The sequence below is a fragment of the Aspergillus fischeri genome, genomic scaffold, assembly GCF_000149645.3.
Source record: "Aspergillus fischeri NRRL 181 1099437636264 genomic scaffold, whole genome shotgun sequence".
Taxonomy (NCBI): domain Eukaryota; kingdom Fungi; phylum Ascomycota; class Eurotiomycetes; order Eurotiales; family Aspergillaceae; genus Aspergillus; species Aspergillus fischeri.
In genome coordinates this window covers 1,339,483-1,360,373 of record NW_001509762.1, presented here as the reverse complement: position 1 = coordinate 1,360,373, position 20,891 = coordinate 1,339,483, and the positions used below count along the sequence as shown (strand labels likewise).

Sequence of the window (20,891 nt, the reverse complement as noted above, 5' to 3'; positions counted from 1 at the left end):
CTATAGTCTATATACAGTTCTCAGGCGAGCACATGCTTCAAAAGGCTGGATAGCTACGCCTCCGACTTGTAAGGCCACTTAACCCTCCTCTCCGCCCTCACATACAGATTATTCGGCCGAATCAACTGAAACATCGGATCATACTCGATGGGACCATCTCCCTCCCGCGTAAACTTATACCGATAGATCAACTTGGGCAGGAAGACCTTGATCTCCTGCAGGGCGAAATTGAACCCGATGCACATGCGCGGTCCCATTGCAAACGGGATATACGCCGCCTTGTGCCGCTGCTTCACCTCGTCCGTGTCCCATCGGTCCGGATTGAAGCGCGCGGGGTTATCCCAGATGGCAGGGTTATTGTGGATGTGATGCAGGGCGGGGATGACGACTGCGTCTTGGGGGATTTTGTATCCGCCTGGTAGGATCAGGTCGAGCTTTGCGGTGCGGCCGGGCTGGAAGGAGGGGTTGTGCCGGCGCTGCGTTTCTTTGATGTATTTGTCCAGGAAGGTGAGTTTATCAGTGAAGTCGGCTGTGATTTCCGTGTTGTCGTCGAAGCCGTGGTCGACGAGTTCCTGGAGCAGACGGTCCTGCATGCCGGGGTAGGTGACCAGGCCGTAGATGAGCCAGGAGAGGAGCGAGCTGGTCGTTGTGAAGCCGGCGCCGGTGGCTACGACGAGGGCCCAGACGAGGCTGGACTTGGGCAGTTTCTCGCCTTTGTTGTCTGTTGCGCGGATGGCATAGTCTGTTGCTGTTAGCGGCGCTCCCTCTGAGGCTCAGGCTGGGTTAGTATACTCACCAACCATGTTCGCCGCTTGCAGCGCGGCATCCTGCAAGGGTAGATCCTCGACGCCTCCCCGCTGCGCCTTCTGCACTGACTCCTCGACCAGCTGCTCGATGCGCGCCTTTGTGTCCTTCAGTCGCTTGGGATCCCCAAACGGCAGGCTAGCGTACCAGTCCCCCTTGGACGTGACCTTCTTGTTCAGCGACAGTACCTCCGCGATCAAGTGCACCATCTCGTGGATCGGCGCATCCGCTGAAGAGAAGTGCTCAAAGTCCAGGCCCAATGTCAATTTACCCACAGCCTGAGACCCCAGCTTCAGCATGTACTGGTACACGTTCCAGGCCTCGCCCTGCGCATCTAGCTGGTCGAATATGGTGCATGCATCCTCAACGGTCTTCTGCATGGTGGGCGCGTAGTGCCGGACGGCCTTGGGTCCTAATGCAGGCGGGAGGAACTTGTGCGCAACCCGCCATTCGGGGGTGTCTGTGTCTCCTAGGAACACGCCAGCAGAGGGGGTCTTGAGCGAGTAGAGCGGGTGCGCCTCGTTGATTTTCTTGGTGAAGAAGTCGGATTCGTTGAGGACGATGGCGGAGAGGACGGGGTCGTTGGTCTGGTAGACTGTGCGGCCGAGAGTGTTGGTCTTGATTAGGGGACCGTACTGCTCGAAGAGACGCTGGTGGTTGCCCAGGTGGTCTGGGAATATCTGGAAGAAGTTGCCGAAGAAGGGGAGGCCGTTGGGGGAGGGGGCGTCCCGGATGGCATGGCCGTCGATGGTGATGGCGACGGGAGTTGTGGATGAGGTGATCTCGTTGAGATCCGTGAGGGATATGTCTTGCCCGGAGAATTCGATGCCTAGGAGAGTCAGTGCTGTCAGTTGAAACCCTGGGATGAGACTCACCACTCGGCTCGACAATGGCAAAATGAGATGCAATCAGGTTCCGCAAGCCCTCAAGATCATTCATGCCGTCAAGCGAGATTGTTCTCGCTGACGAGATCGATTCACCCAGAAGGTAAAACTGTTGTGATGCCATTTGGTAGCTCCTTTTAGGTCTGGTCATTCACTGATAGAGGCGTATGGACGTGTCTCTGATGCTGCTGACAGCTTATATACAAGTATTTGACAGCCAGACATAAAATTACTCACGGATAGCATAGACAGTGTCTGTAAACTTGGCCGGCATGCCGCGGACGCATATATAGAACAGGCATGCCGATTGGCTATATTACCTCGGTATTCATCAGATCGCTCCACTGATCTACTTTGTCATAATTTCCCGGTGACGACGACAGCCACGTTCTCGTTTGACGGCCAATAGGATAAACAGGATAGCACTAGAGTAGGAGACAGCGAGAGCAATGTAATTTGCAGCCGATAGCCGTTGCCGAAGTGGTTGAGGCGAAATGCCGAGAAATGCAATATAATGCACACGACTATATCATTCCTTCCAGCCCGTCTAGGAGCTATTGACTACTTGAAACGAAGAAGTCTTCTTTTCGCATATTGCAGACATTCATGATGACTGAATTTACAGTCGCAGACGTCTCAGGCCATAAGACCCGTGAGGACCTCTGGGTGATCATTCACGGCAAAGGTACGTCCAGGAACTATCTGCTCTGTCAGCAGTGCTAACTTTCCTAGTTTACGATCTCACCCAGTACATTCGGGATCATCCAGGCGGCGCAGATGTGCTGCTGGATGTTGCTGGTACCGATGCGACCGCCGCGTACGAGGACGTTGGACACTCGGAGGATGCGGACGAAATCATGCAGACTTATCTGGTGGGCACGTTAAAAGATGCAACTCAGTTTGTTCGCAAGTCCGCTGTGCGTGTTATTCAGCCGACCTCCGTGCCAGTAGCGAAAGGCAACAGCTCGTCTCGGGCTGGCAAAGTTGCTGCCGCCGGCTCAGTGGCTGGTTTGCTCAGCCTGTTATACTACGTGTCTCCCCGTCATGGATCCTCGCATCTCCCACACGCCCTTCACCAACTCGAGACATATCTCCCTAGTCTGCACCGCCTGTTGCCGTCATCCATGACCAGCATGCGCCTGCCACACGGGGGCTTCGCCAATGGATTCGCAGCCGCAGCCCTACTCTCCGCAATCATCACCGGCGTCGTGGGGATGCAAGTGTCGAAACTGACGCAGATCGATTCCGGCTTTACTCGATACCCCCCCCGTATCAAGAGCAAGCCGAGTCCCAAGGCAGATCCTCACAGCATTCCCGGCTTCCTCAATCCCAAAGACTACAAGACGCTCCCTCTTGTGCAGAAAGACCTCCTAGCGCCCAACGTCTACCGATTCGTCTTCCAACTGCCATCAGCCACAGATATCGTCGGCCTCCCAGTCGGCCAGCACGTCGCCATAAAAGCCACCGTCAACGGCCAGACTGTCTCACGATCCTACACACCAACCTCCAACAACCTCGACCGCGGCTACCTCGAGCTCGTCATCAAATGCTACCCCGACGGTCTTCTGACGGGTCAGTACCTCGCCAACCTGCAAGTCGGCGAGAAAGTACACTTCCGCGGCCCCAAAGGCGCAATGAAGTACAAGCGCAATCTGTGCAAGAGAATCGGCATGATCGCCGGCGGCACGGGCATCACGCCCATGTACCAGCTCATCCGGGCAATCTGCGAAGATGACAAAGATACCACCGAGATCAGCTTGGTGTATGCCAACCGCAGCGAGGGGGATATTCTGCTGCGCGAAGAGCTGGAGGCGTTTGCGCGCAGGTACCCGAAGCAGTTTAAGATGTACTATATGCTCGATGTTGCGCCGGAGAACTGGAAGTATGGCAAGGGGTATGTGACGCCTGAGGTGATGGCTGCCAGGCTGCCTAAGCCAGCGGCTGATACGAAGATCTTCCTGTGTGGGCCGCCGGGGATGATCAATGCTGCGAAGAAGGGGCTTGTCTCGCTGGGCTTCGAGGCGCCGGGCGCTGTGGGAAAGATGACTGATCAGATATTTTGTTTCTAGTTTATTTGTTGGTGGCTTTCTGCATGTGTATAACAGAGGATAGATAGTTTGTCTTTGCAGTATCAGAGCTTGGTCATTATTCACAGTGCAGCATTTAGCTTTACTATAATATGATAACCAAGTCCGTGGGACCACATCTACAAGTTTATGGCCACAGTTGAGATTCATTCATTCGTTATTGAAAGTGCAACAATAAGAAAGCCCGAATACGCACGGCCATATGCTGTCATACATCAAACCACTCAGCCAAAAAGGTGTCCAGACGACCATCCTTAGCTAGTAGGGATGATAGCACAGTAGGGTCAACACAGCAGTGGACACAACATATACTATTCCTAATATTGGTCATTGACACACTCGGAGGCTGAAGACAGATCCAAAGATTCTCTGCGAGTATTCCATGGTTCAGTTGTTCGTCATCTTCCAGAACACCGGCAAAACGGCTAAATACTTGACTTATTCACAAAGTGGATATGATGAGGAGACGCAACATATGGCTCATCGCCACGATATCATTCAAAAGCTCTGTTTCGTCAAGCTTTCCGGCCCGAGAGACAGCATCATCGGCATGCCGAGTACCGCGGCAATCGCACCAATCGGATTTGAGAGCTTATATTGGGGCAGGTATTCTTGGATCGTCCAACCGGTAGCAAGAAAGCATTCCTATTAGTGTCCTTCCAGAATGCGTCATTGGGGACTGCATTGTCTCGACCGTGTAGATCCCGCGGCAGCGGATAGTTCTCACTCTGCAGAATGGATACCGTCCGGTTTGTCATTCGTGAACTGTGGTCGTCATTCGGCATGTCGGAAGATCTGCCGGGGGATATGCCTCGTGGCCGCTGGATCCGGACATAAATGCTTGACAGTCGTACTCCTGTACATCCTCTTCTCATAGAATTCGAACATTCATACTTACCCCTGAGCATACACAGCAACAATGCATTCAACGTGGCAGCCCCCAAAGAACTATCGGCAACGCCCTGTCGCCATTCTCGGTGCAGGCGTGCTCGGTCGTAGACTTGGTATGTCTTCTATGGGATGAAATGTCCAATACCGAACTAACTTGTACAGCATGCGTCTGGGCCTCAGCAGGTTACAATATTCAAGTCCGCGATCCGAGTCCCCAGCAGCGCGAAGACTGCCTCGCCTACGTCAGGGATAACGTGGCCTCATATGCCGAGAGCACAGGACAGAAGCCAGGCACAGTAGAGACAACCGAGAGCCTCAAGGAAGCAGTGGACAATGCCTGGCTGGTCATCGAGGCCGTTCCGGAGAAGATTCAGCTCAAGGTCAACACGTTTGCCGAACTCGATGCTCTCGCGCCGAGTGACTGTATCCTCGCCTCGAACTCCTCGTCGTACAAGTCTTCGGAGATGCTGGAGAAGGTGTCAGAGGCGACAAAATCCCGGATCCTGAATATGCACTACTACATGCCGCCGCAGTGTATGATTGTCGAGCTCATGACGGATGGGCACACCGCGGCTGAGATCTTCCCGTTTATGGTTGAGCGGTCCAAGGAGGCTGCGACGGTTCCGTATGTTGCTCGGAAGGAGTCGACCGGGTTTATCTTCAATCGTCTGTGGGCGGCTGTCAAGCGGGAGGTGCTGACCATCCTGGCGGAGGGGGTGTCGGTACCGGAGGAGATTGACTCGATGTGGCGGGAAATGTTTGTCAAGGGAGGAGTCTTGCCTTGCAGGACTATGGACGGTACGTATGCCCTTTCTTTCTCGCAGACGTGTCTGACATAGGATAGCCGTCGGCCTTGATACCGTCGCGTTTATCGAAGGCCATTACATTGCAGAGCGAGGTCTCTCGTCCGAGAAGACCGTCGACTTCCTCAAGGAGAACTATCTCGACAAGGGTAATCTCGGCAACAAGTGTGCAAATGGTGGTCTTTATCCCGCAGCATTGCCCTCGGCAAATACGGCTGCACAACCCAAAATCATCGCACTCGATATAGGTCTGTCTGCCGCCACACCTGGTTTCACCGCGGGCCAGATTGTGGAATTCTCGGACGACGGAAAGCTTCAGCGAGTACTTGTCAAGGACCAAGCCCTGCCAGACGGCTTGTCAATTGACTCCGCCGCTAAACGCATGTTCTGGACCAACATGGGTGTACCAGGCAAGGACGACGGGGCCGTCTACTCTGCCAACCTTGACGGCTCAGATATAAAGACGCTTGTTGCACCGGGCACAATCAACACCCCAAAGCAACTAGCACTGGATCAGTCCGCTCAGAAGATTTACTTCTCTGACCGGGAAGGACTACGTGTATTCCGATGCAACTACGACGGAAGTGATCTTGAGATCATCGTCCAAACGGGGGATTACCAACGACCGGGAGACATGCAAGACGCTACAAAGTGGTGTGTCGGCATCGCGGTTTCCCCTCGTTTCGGCAAGTTCTACTGGACCCAGAAGGGATTTTCAAAGAGCGGCAAGGGCAGGATCTTCTGTGCGGATATTGACATGCCACAAGGTCAGACTGCGGCAAAACGAGATGATATCCGTTGTCTCTTGGAGGATCTGCCGGAACCCATTGACCTGGAGGTAGACGAGGAATCAGGCAGATTGTACTGGACGGATCGCGGTGAGCTTCCGTTTGGAAACTCATTGAACCGGGTCTCGCTGAAGGAGACCGGTTCGGGGGTCGAACGGACTGGTCGTCTGGGATACGAGATTCTCACACGGAATCTGAACGAGGCAATCGGTTTGAAATTGGATCTGGGACGTGGTCATATCTACTTGACCGATCTCGGGGGCAGCGTCTACCGGACAGACGCGGATGGGAAGCAGAAGGTGAAGTTGTATTCCGATGAGAGCCGTGCTTTTACTGGAATTGCTTTACTATAGACCTTGTCATATCATTTGTAAATATAAGTCTGATAGAGTAGAATTGACTGCCGTTCACATTCTTGAGATATATTTCCATATATGTAGTCAACATGTCCATTTGAATCATTCTGGTTCTCTACGCTATACATGCTATGCTTATTGGCCTTAAGCAAAGCATCCATTGGTGCAATACTATGCTACTCGGCTAAATTAACCAAACCATGGCGAAGCTACAAGCCTACAAAGCCCTGGTCCCTGGAACGAGCATAAATGAATACGAAAGAGCCGCTTTTAGTCCGCTTGTTCCAGTATAGCTCTCTCGGCGGGGATTCTAGCCTCCAATAACGAATATCACGATTCAGCCACCAGTTGCAGCCTACCCTAGTTGTCATTAGACGGTAACAAGACTACATAAGTCTCATTCGACCCAAATCTCACCTCCAAGCCAACGCAACACTTTGATCGTCATGGCAGATGCTTCTCTAGAAACACTTCCAGTTGAGCTCCTGAATCAGATCAGCAGTTATTTATCCTCCCTGCGCTGCGGAAAATATCCCTACAGCGTAAGCCAGAAGCACCTCTCCAGACTCAGTCGCACATGTCGGCGGCTCCGTGATGTCTGCCAACCGCTTCTATTCGAGTACTATTACCATTCCTCCAAGTCCCTGACACCTCTTCTCTCATTCCTCCGGACACTGGATGCGCGCCCTGATCTCGCAAAATGCGTGACTAGTCTGGACTTCCATGGGCAAGGCCAAGCGGATACCCTCAGCGACGGAGATCGACAGCTGGTGGAGAGCTGCATCGCCAAGTTTGGTCTGCCCCCGTTGCCAGCCGACTGGCAAGACTGTCTGGGCGTGGAAAGACGCCTGCTCGCGGCTGAACTTGTGGTCGCGTCGTGTCCGAATATCGAGGTCCTCAAGCTGCCCATGAACCCAGAATGGATGGTGAGCGTGCTCGACTCGCTGCCGAAGGACTTTGTCTTTGCGAAGTTGAGGAAGCTAGATGTTTGGCTTTACTATATCAGCGGCGACCACTATGGTATCGGGTACCAGAAGATTAGCGGGCTGTTGCATGCGTCACCGAACCTGGAGCATCTGTCTCTTCCCTCCATTGAGACGTTTTATCCCGGCGAGGCGGGAGTACCTATCCTGGAGAAGGTGGGGCAACTCGATCTCGGTGAGGGTGCGCCGTCGCCGTATTTCCTCAAGTGTGCTTTAGAGGCGTGTCCGAATCTCCAAAGGTTCGAGCTGCATTGGATTGATTCGGACGGATACGACCAAGACTCCGAAGAGTGGTCGCCTCTGGATGGATGGCGCGCCTTGCAACGCGTTCAAAGCTCTGTCCGCGAGATCATATTCGAGACTATCATTGAGTTCCGGGACGATGACAACCTTGAAGATGGCGTTTCGACGCTGTGCGACTTTCCGCACTTGGAGATCCTCAAAGTCAATGGCATCGCTCTGCAAGCTCTGTATAAAGTCTGGACGCATCATAGCCGCCACGGAACTGTGGAGCAATTCGTATACCAGGTGTTTCCGTCTACGATTAAGGAGCTTACTATCTGGGATCCCGATGCGTCTTTAATCGAGGCTGTCCGCTTTCTCGCTCGAGAGGCTGTTCGCGAGCAGTATCCCCATCTAGCGAGGATAACGATTTCTCGGTCCGGGCATCTGTCGGGACACAGGTTTGATGTGGCGCAATGGGCCAGACGAGAAGCCACTGTCAGGCGCGAGTTTGAGCGTTCAAGCATAGAGTTGTGCATGGACCTGCCGTCAGTCCCAGATTACCCAGATTTCCCCTATGTTTTTAGATAGATGAAGCACTCTTAATATATCGACTATCTGGATATTATAATGCTATTGCCTCATTAACTGCCTCTCAAGGCGACGCAAATATGTTTCTCTTGATCATCTTCAAAGGCTTTTCATTTCGTCTCCCTCCATCCAAGGACCGCAGCCGCCAGAACATCCCCAGCACACTCGCTACAACCATGGCCGCGGACCTGGGATCTGTGCATGGCGGTAGAAGAAGCATACCTTTGCTATGTGACAACCTCGTTGACCCGTGGTGGTAGATTGTATGTATTTCAGCCTTGGTTTCCGTTTCCTCCACCGAGCATACCATACTCATCAGCAGCGTGAGCGCCAGCTGGGCGACAGCAACTGTAGAATGACATGCGCGGAGACCGAGAAACTGCAATGCGAAACCCCCGACCGTGAAGCCAAGAGAGACACCAAGAGCCAGGGTTTTGGATGCGACCCCGTCGTCTTTCCAAGACGTGATGTGTCGGTTGAATTGATTGCTGGGATGACTGTATGGAGCGAGTCAAAGACCTGGTCGCCGATGAACTGGGTACCTGGCTGGACCCAGTAAAGTCACGACGTAGCTGTCGAGCTCGAAGGCCGAGAGAGACGAGTCCTTTCGTGCTCCCTTCCACCAGTTGGGCGCATCGGATCATCCCAGTACTTGAAAGGGCTGTTCCGATGGCGAGCACCGGCACCTCATTAGCGATCCTGGAAATCACACCGGATCCATGCAAGTCGATACCGAGCGATCCCAGCCCATATGAGAATACCAAGCTGCAGAAACACCCCTACTCCAGCCGTAGTAACCAACACCCATGTCGGATAGAATCTTATCCATCATGCACATTCCCCAGACGAGCTTCCCCAAAGTCCGAGAGAAGTGGCATCCCAAAACCGCTCATCCCTTCTTACGACGGAAGGGGCGAGACTGATAGACAGTGTAGTCGCCATCGACCTTTCGCGGGCTTGGGTCGATATTCTCACTGTCATCCCATTCGTCAAAAATCGAATCGTGCTTTGCGCTAATAATAATATTTTTCGCTTGCATATCTAGACAGGACATTAGTTGTTAACAAACAGTAGGTCAAAAAGTCACAAAGCAGTGTGTATTATATGCGCTTCTGAGTGTAGAAAATCAAGGGCAAGTAACAGCTGCTGTAGTGCTCCCTTTAGTAAGTCCTCCGGAAGGCTGGTCGGATCTAAGGTCGCTTGGAAATGCAAAGACTCGATAATAGCGGCTCGTAAACAATACGCTGATGGATACCGCTAGGTCCTGTAAGTTCAAACTCCTCTATTATTTTGCGGACAAGACTGCTGCTGGGATGATCTGTCTTTATCTTTGAAAGATGCTCCAGTACGCGCACCTCCTGATTTGCCTGGGGACTGCTGATGTAAATCTTCAGTGCAATGTACCCATGTTGTCTATCATAAAGGTTAGCCCAGTCTACAAGTCTTAAGAAGCGGTCAAATACTCAAGGTCACAGCAAAACCACACCGTTAAATTTGCACCAAAACCCAACTTGCTGAGAACCTGGTATCTGGAGTGGAACACATCCCCAAGCTTGACTGGGTAATAAAGACCTCGACCATATGCAGGCATTCGTTGTCCTCTACTCTCGTGGTAGAGTCCAGCATGGGAAAGTTGGAGGACTTGAGTCTTCGTGGTGGAGATGATGGCCGTCGAAGGAATCGACTGAGCCGAACGATGAAGGTAATGTGCGAAGAACGGGCAGACGCACTACAGGTGGTCTCCGCCTGTTTAGAGCACTGGTTGACTATAGAAAGAACGTCATTGAGATTGTTTTTGTTCAATGTGAACCCCTGCGGGTCCTCGACGCCTTGGTAGCGGACCTTGATCCGGCCTCGTCGGCAGCATCCATGAGGATTGAACGGGAAATTGCGTACTGAACCATTTCAAATCAGCATTAGTGCTCCTTGTGGGCTGCAGATCATGCATTCGCATTTTGTGAGATATCATAGCACGTAGCAATCCACCAGCGCGTGGACGCCGCTGGAAGACATCGCATCAACGATGGATCAGAGACTGGTAGATCGATCGTCTCGATGATCAAATGATTCTGTCTAGCATATTGCGGGCTCGAACCTATTTAAGTGATGCACGAATCGGTGCTGTTGATCAATTACCTTGTTCCCTGTCGGAGGATCGAGGAATCGAGAGCGCCCGTTATTGATCCTTCGGCGGCGGATCAAGGGTCGCTTTCACTTCATTGAGACGGATGTATTGCTCATTCGCAATGTCGATGCAGCAGGAAAAGCAGCAGAACTTTCTCTTCATGACCCCGGGGGCCATATCTCTGGGAGGGAGGAATGGTATGATTCTGCTTTCAATTCGGGGGCGCCTCAGCTGAGTAATTATTCAGAAACCATTGAGGGTATTAACTACCTCTTTGCTACTATACCCGCATGTGCTTTATTCAGAATCTTCTCCCTCTTTTTGAATCATTTGCACTAAGCCGTGTCATCAGTGTCTACGGCGGTGGCTTTAAGTACTCTATTAACACCTCTGACCTTGACCTTAAGAATAATTTCTCCCTGCTTAACGCCTATAAACACTTTATTACCATAACTTCCCTTAGCATGGAACACCTTGCTAACACCCACCCTGCCATTAGTTTCATTCACGTCTACCCAGGTCTTTGGCACTAATATCTATACCAACAGCTTCCCTGCACTGGTTTCAACATTCTATAACTACGTGATGTGGCCATTCATTTGGCCATTTTCCGTGAATCTCAGCGAGAGTGGTGAGCGCCATCTATTACATCTGAGCTCTGCACGCTACCCGGCTAAGCAGGGCATCCCCCAAGGAGTCCCGGTTGAAACTGGGGACGTGGCTATAGGCACTAATGGAGAAATTGGGAGTGGTGCCTATCTGCTCAACTGGAAGGGAGAGGTTAGGCCAAGTACCAAGGCTCTGGCGCAGTATCGGGAGCAGGGGATACCAGAACGGGTTTGGGGACACACAGAGACTCTTTTGCATGAGGCAGTGCGTCAATAAATACCTAAGAAAGTTTTCTTGATTTCTGTTTGCCATTGTTGGCTGGAAGATGTATTAATGCCATATAGAGAAAACTACATTCGGCGAGGCTGTATAAAGGTAGACGAGGTCGAACAGAAGGGATGGCCTGCGAGAGATTCTGCCTATCTAGACATCAAATGCCCCTAGAACTGTCTTAATGGCATGGAGAGATTGTTGCCAGCCTTTCATACACACAGTACAATAAGCCTCAAGTAGGGCCGTCACAGAGGTTATTTTCCTGCCCATTTAGAGATGGTACTGCATCTTTCTAGTCATGTCAGAGGGGAAGGGACTCAATAGTACCTCAGTATCTTCAAGTATCGAAGTTAGAAATTTGGAGGATCAATTGCCATGCCAGTGTAGCCGCAGGGAACAAGTGACAGATTGGGATGAGCGCCAGGATGGGAAATGGAAGCATGACAGTCGCCATGATACTACATACCAGATAAAGAAATCTAGATATGCTCCTTTGTCTATGGTTACATCGCCATAGTCATAGTAGTATCAAGTTAACATGGATAAGATTTGCTTCAATTTTAGGAGCACAATCCTCATCAGCGCCAAAAGAAACTGGCTCGTTCGCTGATAATTGCGATTATGCAGAGGAGCAAGTTATCATATTTAATTAAAGCGGCATGACCATTAATTGGATAGAAGACTATCTAAAATCACATTCTATTAATAGGTATGAAAATAAGTATTTATTTCTTTACTTACCCATCGTAATGTGTAGACTACAGAATGTAGACAGATGATAATCACCCCTTGTCCCAGCATAACATACCCTATAAGTTGCGAACTGTGTACTCTGAACTTAGGAGGATAGGAAATAAAAAGTATATTTAATTTCATATTTACCCTTGAAAAATGTCCAATTCACAAAATTACTCAAAGAGACATTTGGGCATGTTTATAGCTGTGCTACAAACCTTATAAGGCATGTAATCTAGGTATTTACCCTAGGTAATACTCATTCCAGGACAGCTCTCGTGATGAGATCTACCCAATAGATCTGTCAACTATTTCTCTGTATTGCTAACTCCACTTGTGATCCTCACCACATTCAGTAATGTACCTTAGTCAACCACTGTGATTCTCTTATTCTCTGTCTTTCCTACTAAGTATTAAATGTCAAAGAGCTGCAAAGATCATACTACTTACAAGCTCCAATGGTCACCTCACTTAGTTCGCCCGGCATAAGCAATGAGCACCCGGAGAGAGGGGAACCGGACGACAATACGAAAAATGGAGCCGCGGAAAAGGCAGCAGATGATCTGACGGAAAGGAACAAGAGGTGGGAAATGGCCTTTGCAGCCCGGATGAGGGAGATTGTGCCTGGTCTCTTCCTTGGTAATGTCGAGGCCTCGTACAAGCGAGAAATGCTGCGAGAGAATCGTATCAACGCCATAGTCTCACTGACCGATGCTCGGTGGGTATGGTGGAATAGCACTACCAGAGAAGCTGGGATTCCAGAATATCGTCACAAATGGGTTCAATGCGCCGATTCGTCAACGCAGGACCTTCTAGTTCATATGAGCGACATCTGTGACTTCATCGACCAGATGGCTTCTCCAGTCTTACAATCATCATCTACTTTACCAGTCGAACATGAGCACGGATTGAGTGACAAGCCGCGCGAGACACATTCAGAGGCTGTCTTGGTCCACTGTGATCTGGGAATATCACGTTCCCCCACTGTCATCATTGCATATCTCATGCGCAAGTACGGACTCAAGCGAGAGGATATTCTTGCATTTGTTCAATCCAAGCAGAAAGTCAAGCCAAGTGCCAACTTTACGCGGCAACTTGAAATCTGGGAGCAGACAGGATACGAAGTGTGGGAGGACGAGGAGCGAACAGTCCCGAAAGCGCCATACCGAGCGTTTCTGGAAGGCCGAGCAGCTCTTCTGAAAAGAAAGGGGCTCACAGGCAATGAGCCTCTGGCGCCCCTGAACCTTTAGCTGATCATATGACGTAAAACAGTATGCTCCTGCAGGATTTACCAGCTTGGTTTCCAACGCCAACCACAATTTGCGTCCCTCCATATGTGACTGGACATTAAGAAGAATAGTATCAAGTACTAGTGTCCTTACTAGTGCTAGAAAGTCTTTGTGAGCATCCTCTGGACTAGAATTGCCCTTACTATATTATTTATATCAGCCTTCTAATAGCTACCACAGAGGTACTCAGCGCCATGTTTGTATCCAGCAGGGCCAGTCCTAAGCACAACCACGTGACCCGTGCAAAACATCTGGTACAATAAGACTTTCAGCATCGCCTCGTTCTCATTGAGATCTACATGCAAAATATCATCCGAACCTTTGATCTGTTATCCAGATGTCGGCTGGATGGGGCCATTTGTGGCCCGCTATGATATTAATCACCGTGTTTAGTAGAATGTGGTCATGGTTTGAAAGCGACGACGACAGTCAACAGAGGTTACAGCAGGTAGGATCGTGGCTCACTCGATGGGAATCCAACTTCCCGTCCCAGAACCGAGACGCGCATGACATGAACATGGCCCCAGCTGCCTCTGACGTGGATACTCTGCTCTTTTCCCTTGAACTGCCCCTCGGTACTGATTTCTCGACTGCCATGTCCCGCGTTACAGAGTCCTGTTTCCCTCGAAAGAAGGCCACTGGTTTATGCAGGACAATCACGGTCCACTTGATGCAGTTGGTATTCCCATCATAGAACAGATGGATGACAATGCTTACTTGGGTTTGGACTGGAGCGAAGTTCCAGACATGGGCTTTGACTTGTGCAACTTGGACACGCCATTCTCGCCGGTCCCAATCCCGAATTCGGCTTTGATCCAGATGCAGTTAAAACACAATGAGCTATATCCTCACAAAAAATAGGATAGAGGAGTACTTCACCCTGAGTCTTAAGCAGACCACTACAGCACTGCCTGCTCCTCTGAAGCGTTCCTATCTCAATGTGTGCCTGAGGCATTTGTTGGAGGTGGAACCCCCCCCACTCTGGCCCTGGATAAATGAGCCAATGATATCCAAGGGTTAGTTGGGGTAGATCACCTGACTTTTAGTATTTGCATGTGACAATTGAATCTGTCAACAAAAATCCTTATCGGGTGGTTGTTGATGCGCCTCCAGGGGTATCCATGCGCCTCTGATCAGGCAAAATTCCAACTGCAGTCATTCGCATCACCAGGGGTCTCACGAGCAGTTGCCTTTTCTGTCTCTTCTTCTCTGTACCTGTACCTATAATGTGATATCATGATACAGCGTGATAAGGACCCAGATAAGATGTGGCAGATGTCTCCAGCTTCCCCGCTGATTGGGTCTAGTGGGGAGTCAATAGTTCCCAGTAAATCCAACAGATATTCTCAATGATTCCACTTCCATCCGGCTCTAATTGGTTCTCCCCATAGCTTCCTGAGGCCAGCTTCCCCTGTTCATTATTCATTAAGGTAAGGCAGCTAAGGTACTTACTTGTTCTTCCTCAACAAAAATAAATTTGTCCATTTTGCCTCACTCTTTTTTCCATCCCCAATCCAACCGGTAAGTTTCTCTCATCCCACGTCCCTCCACGCCTCATCGGATTATCATCTCACATTGTCCACTAACAGCTTCCAGATTTCTCTTTGCTTTTTACTCTCTGCCGCCGACACCGCGGTGTCAATTCACTCGTTCTACTCGCTTCTTCTCCACGTTACCGCCTCCCCACCGTCCCACAAATAGTCCTCAACCCCTCGAAACGGAGACCCTCAAAGTGTCAGGACAACGGTCTCAGACTGAATTGAAAGCGGATACACTCAATGTCGATTCTCGATACCACAAAAGACCTCTCGGCCCTGTTCACCAAGCAGGTCCATGCGACTCCCGATGCCCCCGCACTAGAGGATGATTCCACCACATACACCTATGCCGAACTAGATAACGAAGTGGATGCTCTGGCTCAGCGTCTGCGAAGCTATGGAGTCGGACGAGACAGCCTGGTTGGTGTGCTTCTCCCTCGGAGCGCTCATTATGTGGTCGCCTGCCTGGCCGCTCTTCGTGCAGGAGGAGCATTCCTTGTTCTCGAGCTGGCTTATCCTCCTGATCTCCTGTCCGACGTCCTTGAAGACGCGAAGCCAGTGGTCGTGGTGACTCACCGCGCCGAAGCAAAGAAGGTCAAAGCGGATGTGCCGTTGATCGCTCTGGACGAGCCCGCGACACATGCCAACGGACACACCAAGGAACCGTCGACTCCTCTGTCGGCTGAGGATGATCTCGGTCGACTCGCCTTTGTCTCATATTCCTCAGGAACTACAGGCAAACCCAAGGGAATTGCCAACCCACATCGAGCGCCTGTGCTTTCGTATAATCTCCGATTCGGCGTGCAGGATCTGCAGCCTGGCGATCGGGTGGCCTGCAATGTCTTCTTTATCTGGGAGATTCTGCGCCCACTGTTGCGTGGTGCCACTGTCGTGGCGGTTCCGGACGATGTGAGCTACGACCCGGCAGCCCTGGTTGATCTCCTGGCAGCCAAACGCATCACCGAAACTCTCATGACGCCAACGTTGCTGGCCACCGTGCTCGCGCGTCACCCCGATCTCGGTGCTCGGTTGCCCCATCTACGCACATTGTGGTTGAACGGTGAGGTGGTCACGACCGATCTCGCTAGACGGGCCATCAAGGCCCTGCCGTCAACCCGGCTACTGAATTGCTACAGCGCATGCGAAACACATGAGATTGCGTGCGGCGATATTCGAGAAATGCTCGATGATAATGCCCCATATTGTCCCGTCGGCCCCCCTCTCGATCCGAAGCACACCTATATTCTGGGTGAAGATGGCAAGACGGTCCCCGAGGGTGAGAGCGGAGAGCTCTGTGTTGGCGGGCCCCTTCTTGCCCGCGGATACCTCAATCTCCCCGACACTACCGCCAAAGCCTTCACGGCGGATCCGTTCGACTCCACACCCGGTGCGCGCATGTACCGCACCGGCGACCGTGCTCGCATTCTGCCTTCCGGGCTGCTGGAAATCACCGGTCGTGTAGGTGCAATGATCAAGCTGCGTGGCTATTCGGTGGTTCCTGGTAAGGTTGAAAACGAGATCGTCAAACACTTGGCGGTCAGCCATTGTGCCGTGATCGCGCACGGCGAAGGATTGGATCGCAAGCTGGTGGCGTATATTGTCCGAGACCAGGACAGCACCGATCGTCCGGTTGTCGAGATCAACCCCTCCGGTCACAGCCCGGCGGCGCGGCAGACTTTGGCGCCGTACCTGGCTCATTACATGATCCCCGCCCTGTGGGTGGAAATGGACGAGCTGCCGACCCACGAGGTGTCTGGCAAGGTGGACCTGAAACGACTGCCTCCTCCTCCCGCTCCCACTCCGGTGAATGGCAATGGGACCAAGGAGAAGGATCCCATCGGTATTGACCAAGTAGCCGCCATCTGGGCCACAACACTGCGAACCCCCAAGGCGTTGCTGAAGCCGACCGACAATTTCTTCGACCTAGGCGGCCACTCACTTTCTCTGGCGGAACTCGCGTCGAAATTCTCGCGGGAGTTCGGTTTCCGCGTTCCCATCGCGCGTTTGGCCGAGAACTCTACCCTGACCGGTCACCTGGAGACCGTGCGTGCCATCCGAGACGGCCACACCGCTGCCGTGCAGGCTGATCTGCCGGCTGTGCTGCGTGCAGACGCAACGTTGGATGAGGACATCCGACCTTCTGGTGATGTGAAGATCCGATCCGTGACGGATGCGCAAACGGTGCTGTTGACCGGTGTGACTGGATTCTTGGGTGCTTTCCTCCTCCACGACCTGCTGGAAACCACATCCGCGCACATCATCTGCTTGGTGCGTTTCAACGAACCCGCCGACGATGATCAGCCTGGCGGTGTGGCACGTATCCGCCGTAATCTGCTGGATCTGGGTCTTTGGCGCGACTCGATCATGGAACGCGTCGAGATCCTTCCTGGTAACTTGTCCCGCTCGCGCTTTGGTCTGTCTCCTGAGGCGTTTGACGAGCTGGCCGCTCGGGTGGATGTCATCGTCCATGCCGCTGCTACCGTCAACCTGGTGTACCCCTACGCAGCCCTGCGCGGTCCCAATGTCGGAGGAACCAGGGAGATTCTGCGTCTGGCCAGCAAGGGCGGCGCAACAGTACAGTATGTTTCCACCAATGGCGTTTTGCCCCCGTCTGGTGAAAAGGGATGGCCTGAGGACGCCATGCTGCCTGTTGAAGACGTTCCGAGCAAGCTGCTGGACGGATACGGACAGACCAAGTGGGTGGCCGAGCAGCTGGTCCTGGAGGCCGGTCGCCGCGGATTGCCCGTCAAGATTCACCGTGCGGGCACCATCAGCGGTCACAGCGTCACGGGAGCGGCCAATGCCTGGGATCTGTTGTCGGCACTGATAGTCGAATCTATCAAGCTGGGCTACGCGCCCGACGTCGACGGCTGGAGGGCGGAAATGACTCCGGTGGACTTTGTCAGCAAGGCGATTGTCCACCTGGCCACACAGACGCAGGCCGACCAGACGATTTTCCACCTGGGTGACCCGGATCCCGTAGACACGAGACAGGTGTTTGACGCCCTGTCGGAGCTGGGATACCCGACCAAGCGACTCGGATGGGATGAGTGGGTGGCGCTTTGGACCGAGAAACAAGGATCGGTCAAGGGAGGCGACGGCGCATTTACAGTTGACATTCTGCGAAGTGGTATGCCCACAGTGGAGTTCCTGAGGGGAATCGTCGTGCTCGACAACGCGGCTACCAAGCCATTCCGCGCCGTGGTAGAACGGCCCAAGGTCGATCGCGCATTGCTAGAGACCTATACTCGCCATTGGTTCGCTCGTGGATGGCTCCCCAAGGCTCCTGCCCGGTTGGGCAAGCCTCTTGCCGCCATCCGGGGTCCATTGAACGGCCGTGTGGCCGTCATCACCGGCGCGTCATCCGGCATCGGTGCCGCCGTGGCCACCGCCCTCGTTCGCGAAGGATGCCATGTTGCACTGGCGGCTCGCCGTATGGACGCGCTCGAGTCCCTTCAGCGGCGGCTGTCCGGCCAAGGCAGCAAGATCCTCATCCAGCGCACCGACGTCACCGACCGTGCGCAGGTGGAAGCACTGGTGCAGGCCGCCAGCGAACAGCTGGGTCCGGTCGATATCCTGGTCTCCTGCGCCGGTGTCATGTACTACACGATGATGGCCAACGTCAAGACGGATGAATGGGAGCGCACCGTCGACGTCAACTGCAAGGGTCTCCTGCACTGCCTGTCCTCGACGGTGCCAGGCATGCTGGCCCGCGGCAGCGGCCACATCGTCGCCATCTCCTCCGACGCCGGACGCAAGGTTTTCCCCGGCCTGGGTGTATACTCGGCCAGCAAGTTCTTCGTGGAGGCGACGCTGCAGTCGCTGCGGTTGGAGACAGCCGGGATGGGGCTGCGTGTGACAGCAGTCCAGCCGGGGAACACGGCCACCGATCTGCTTGGGATGTCGACGGACGCGGAGGCGATCAAAAAGTACGGCGAGCCGTCGGGGGCGAAGATCTTGGACCCCGAGGATGTGGCCAATTCGATTGTGTATGCGCTGCGCCAGCCGGCGCATGTGGCGGTGAATGAGGTCCTGATTGAACCAAGAGATGAGCCTATTTAGATATAAAGGTGTTATAGCTCACTATACTAGCTTATAGACTAATTGATTCTGTATTACGACCCTGCTGATAAGGAAAGAATATGATAGCAGGTAGCTTGTTATAGGTAAGCATGAACACAATGAGCGCATTGTGCTATACTTAGAATCCGCACATGGCAGTCCTTCCATGTACCTGGGGCCCATGAGGGTGAAGACTGCATCTAACGTTATCAGCAGAGGCTCTGATTGATGGAAATATCGATCAGATAACGAGAGAGATTGATTGAGCCCAACAGCCCATCCCAGAATAATACGCTAGCTATGCTGCAATGGGGTTGGATAAGCGAGGCCGGTGAAACACGGGAAAACGGACAGAAGAACAAACATCTCCTCGACTACGGAGTAGTCCCAACAGGCTAACTAGATCATTGGGCTGACATTGCACCAATTACAGGGGAAATAGACACTGCCAGGTCGGGTATAGAGGCATTGCCAAGGCCGTAGTATCTGTCATTGTCGGAAGAGATGCGAGCGGGTCAGAATATCGAGGCTGAAGGGTCCTGGGTTTTGGTTGTTGTGAGGAACTTCCAGAGACCATTTTCCCGATTCGGCTCGAGCTAAAATACACTGTCTCGACTTATCTGCTAATTGCTGCAGATTGCATGGTCTTGACACGCGGGAGACGGCCGGAGCCCTCAGCCAGTTAATTAAAATTGAATTGGTATAGCCTATTCATTCGATCAGTGACAATGTCATGACCGGCGCAGTGGTGCCGGTGTCACAAGATTATATATGACTGCGTCGTCTGCGCTCTTGTCCGTCGGGCAAATTGAATTGAACTGCTTTCTCAGATCTACAGTGGAAATAAAATGGACATGTACACAAACCCAATCACCCTCCGTCCGCAGCAAGACATGCCCTACGATCTCCGTCCGCGAGCCCTACAATGGGATGAAGTCATGGACAGCGATTCTACCTGCGCCCTGTCCCCGAGTATAAGCAGCGCCGTGCGATTTCCAGCAGCGCATATGACCGCGCCGCAGGAGCTTTTTGTGCTCTCGCCGCAAGCAACGGCCTACCTCGGCTCGAACCAGGATTCGCCGGGCGAGCTGGGCGGTGGCGGTTATCCTGACGTGAATGCTACTTCTAATGTACCTCCCCTCTACCCATCTACAGAGTGGTAGTCAAAGCTAATGAACAGCCAGCCCAACCGCCGACAATCGCAGAACCGCGAAGCGCAGCGCCGATTCCGCGAGCGACGAGAACAGGAACGCATCCAGCTGCGGAAGAGGATGGAGGAGCTGCGGGCGGAAAACGACGCGCTGAGTCGGTTGCTAGCCGAGGCGAAAAATGCGAATCTCAAGCTCGAGGTGGATAATGAGCGGTTAACCAAAGAGCTGGAGACGTTGCGCCGGCGGTGGCAGGATGTGCTACGGTTGATGGCGGATATGGTGCAGCAGGAGGAGGTGGGGGAGGGGGGCTCGCCGTCGAGTTGTTCTAGTAGCTCGTCGTTGTCCTCGTCGTCGTCGTCGTCGCGGAAGGAGGTGCAGGGCCTTAGGAGTTCGATTATGATGCAAATGCTGGTCTTGTTGTTTGATGAAAAGGGGGACTCTCCCTCGCGGACGGTGATGGCTAGATTGGGGGCGTTGTCTGGGGATCCGTGATTATGATTGATTAATTGATGAATGTTGCATGAATGGAGTTTGCTTTTCCTCACAAAGAATGAATTAATTAATTTGAGTCTAGTTCCAGTGTCCAGTTTATGTTAGGTATCTTCGAATATAGGGGCTCTGTATTATGGATCAACCAGTCCCGATTTGGAAATGTGTTTGACTCCTCTAATTGGACTACTTATAGCTCGTCCACAAGCCA

At 52.5% G+C, this 20,891-nt stretch overlaps 8 protein-coding genes across 8 annotated transcripts, besides 1 other annotated feature; 7 read left to right on the top strand and 1 right to left on the bottom strand.

Annotated features, from left to right (window-relative positions):
• Nucleotides 1-53: 53 nt before the first annotated feature.
• Nucleotides 54-1,812, bottom strand: NFIA_077230 (cytochrome P450; the record flags this gene model as incomplete). The annotated part of the gene is made up of 3 exons (XM_001259686.1): nucleotides 54-742; nucleotides 797-1,633; nucleotides 1,680-1,812. The coding sequence occupies 3 exons, from the start codon at nucleotides 1,810-1,812 to the stop codon at nucleotides 54-56; spliced, it is 1,659 nt and encodes a 552-aa protein (XP_001259687.1).
• A 485-nt stretch (nucleotides 1,813-2,297) lies between these two features.
• NFIA_077220 (putative cytochrome b5 reductase) lies at nucleotides 2,298-3,757 on the top strand (the record flags this gene model as incomplete). The annotated part of the gene is made up of 2 exons (XM_001259685.1): nucleotides 2,298-2,373; nucleotides 2,421-3,757. The coding sequence occupies 2 exons, from the start codon at nucleotides 2,298-2,300 to the stop codon at nucleotides 3,755-3,757; spliced, it is 1,413 nt and encodes a 470-aa protein (XP_001259686.1).
• A 937-nt stretch (nucleotides 3,758-4,694) lies between these two features.
• NFIA_077210 (putative 3-hydroxyacyl-CoA dehydrogenase) lies at nucleotides 4,695-6,610 on the top strand (the record flags this gene model as incomplete). Its single annotated transcript, XM_001259684.1, has 3 exons — nucleotides 4,695-4,779; nucleotides 4,829-5,464; nucleotides 5,511-6,610. The coding sequence occupies 3 exons, from the start codon at nucleotides 4,695-4,697 to the stop codon at nucleotides 6,608-6,610; spliced, it is 1,821 nt and encodes a 606-aa protein (XP_001259685.1).
• Nucleotides 6,611-7,059: 449 nt separating this feature from the next.
• NFIA_077200 (uncharacterized protein) lies at nucleotides 7,060-8,409 on the top strand (the record flags this gene model as incomplete). The annotated part of the gene is made up of 1 exon (XM_001259683.1): nucleotides 7,060-8,409. One exon carries the CDS (start codon nucleotides 7,060-7,062, stop codon nucleotides 8,407-8,409), a length of 1,350 nt encoding a protein of 449 aa, XP_001259684.1.
• A 2,246-nt stretch (nucleotides 8,410-10,655) lies between these two features.
• On the top strand, nucleotides 10,656-11,419 carry NFIA_077190 (uncharacterized protein; the record flags this gene model as incomplete). Its single annotated transcript, XM_001259682.1, has 2 exons — nucleotides 10,656-10,731; nucleotides 11,034-11,419. The coding sequence occupies 2 exons, from the start codon at nucleotides 10,656-10,658 to the stop codon at nucleotides 11,417-11,419; spliced, it is 462 nt and encodes a 153-aa protein (XP_001259683.1).
• A 1,190-nt stretch (nucleotides 11,420-12,609) lies between these two features.
• NFIA_077180 (uncharacterized protein) lies at nucleotides 12,610-13,401 on the top strand (the record flags this gene model as incomplete). The annotated part of the gene is made up of 1 exon (XM_001259681.1): nucleotides 12,610-13,401. One exon carries the CDS (start codon nucleotides 12,610-12,612, stop codon nucleotides 13,399-13,401), a length of 792 nt encoding a protein of 263 aa, XP_001259682.1.
• A 1,817-nt stretch (nucleotides 13,402-15,218) lies between these two features.
• On the top strand, nucleotides 15,219-19,040 carry NFIA_077170 (non-ribosomal peptide synthetase; the record flags this gene model as incomplete). Its single annotated transcript, XM_001259680.1, has 1 exon — nucleotides 15,219-19,040. One exon carries the CDS (start codon nucleotides 15,219-15,221, stop codon nucleotides 19,038-19,040), a length of 3,822 nt encoding a protein of 1,273 aa, XP_001259681.1.
• An 854-nt stretch (nucleotides 19,041-19,894) lies between these two features.
• NFIA_077160 (putative bZIP transcription factor) lies at nucleotides 19,895-20,683 on the top strand (the record flags this gene model as incomplete). Its single annotated transcript, XM_001259679.1, has 2 exons — nucleotides 19,895-20,170; nucleotides 20,225-20,683. 2 exons carry the CDS (start codon nucleotides 19,895-19,897, stop codon nucleotides 20,681-20,683), a joined length of 735 nt encoding a protein of 244 aa, XP_001259680.1.
• Nucleotides 20,525-20,554: a microsatellite.
• Nucleotides 20,684-20,891: the final 208 nt, after the last annotated feature.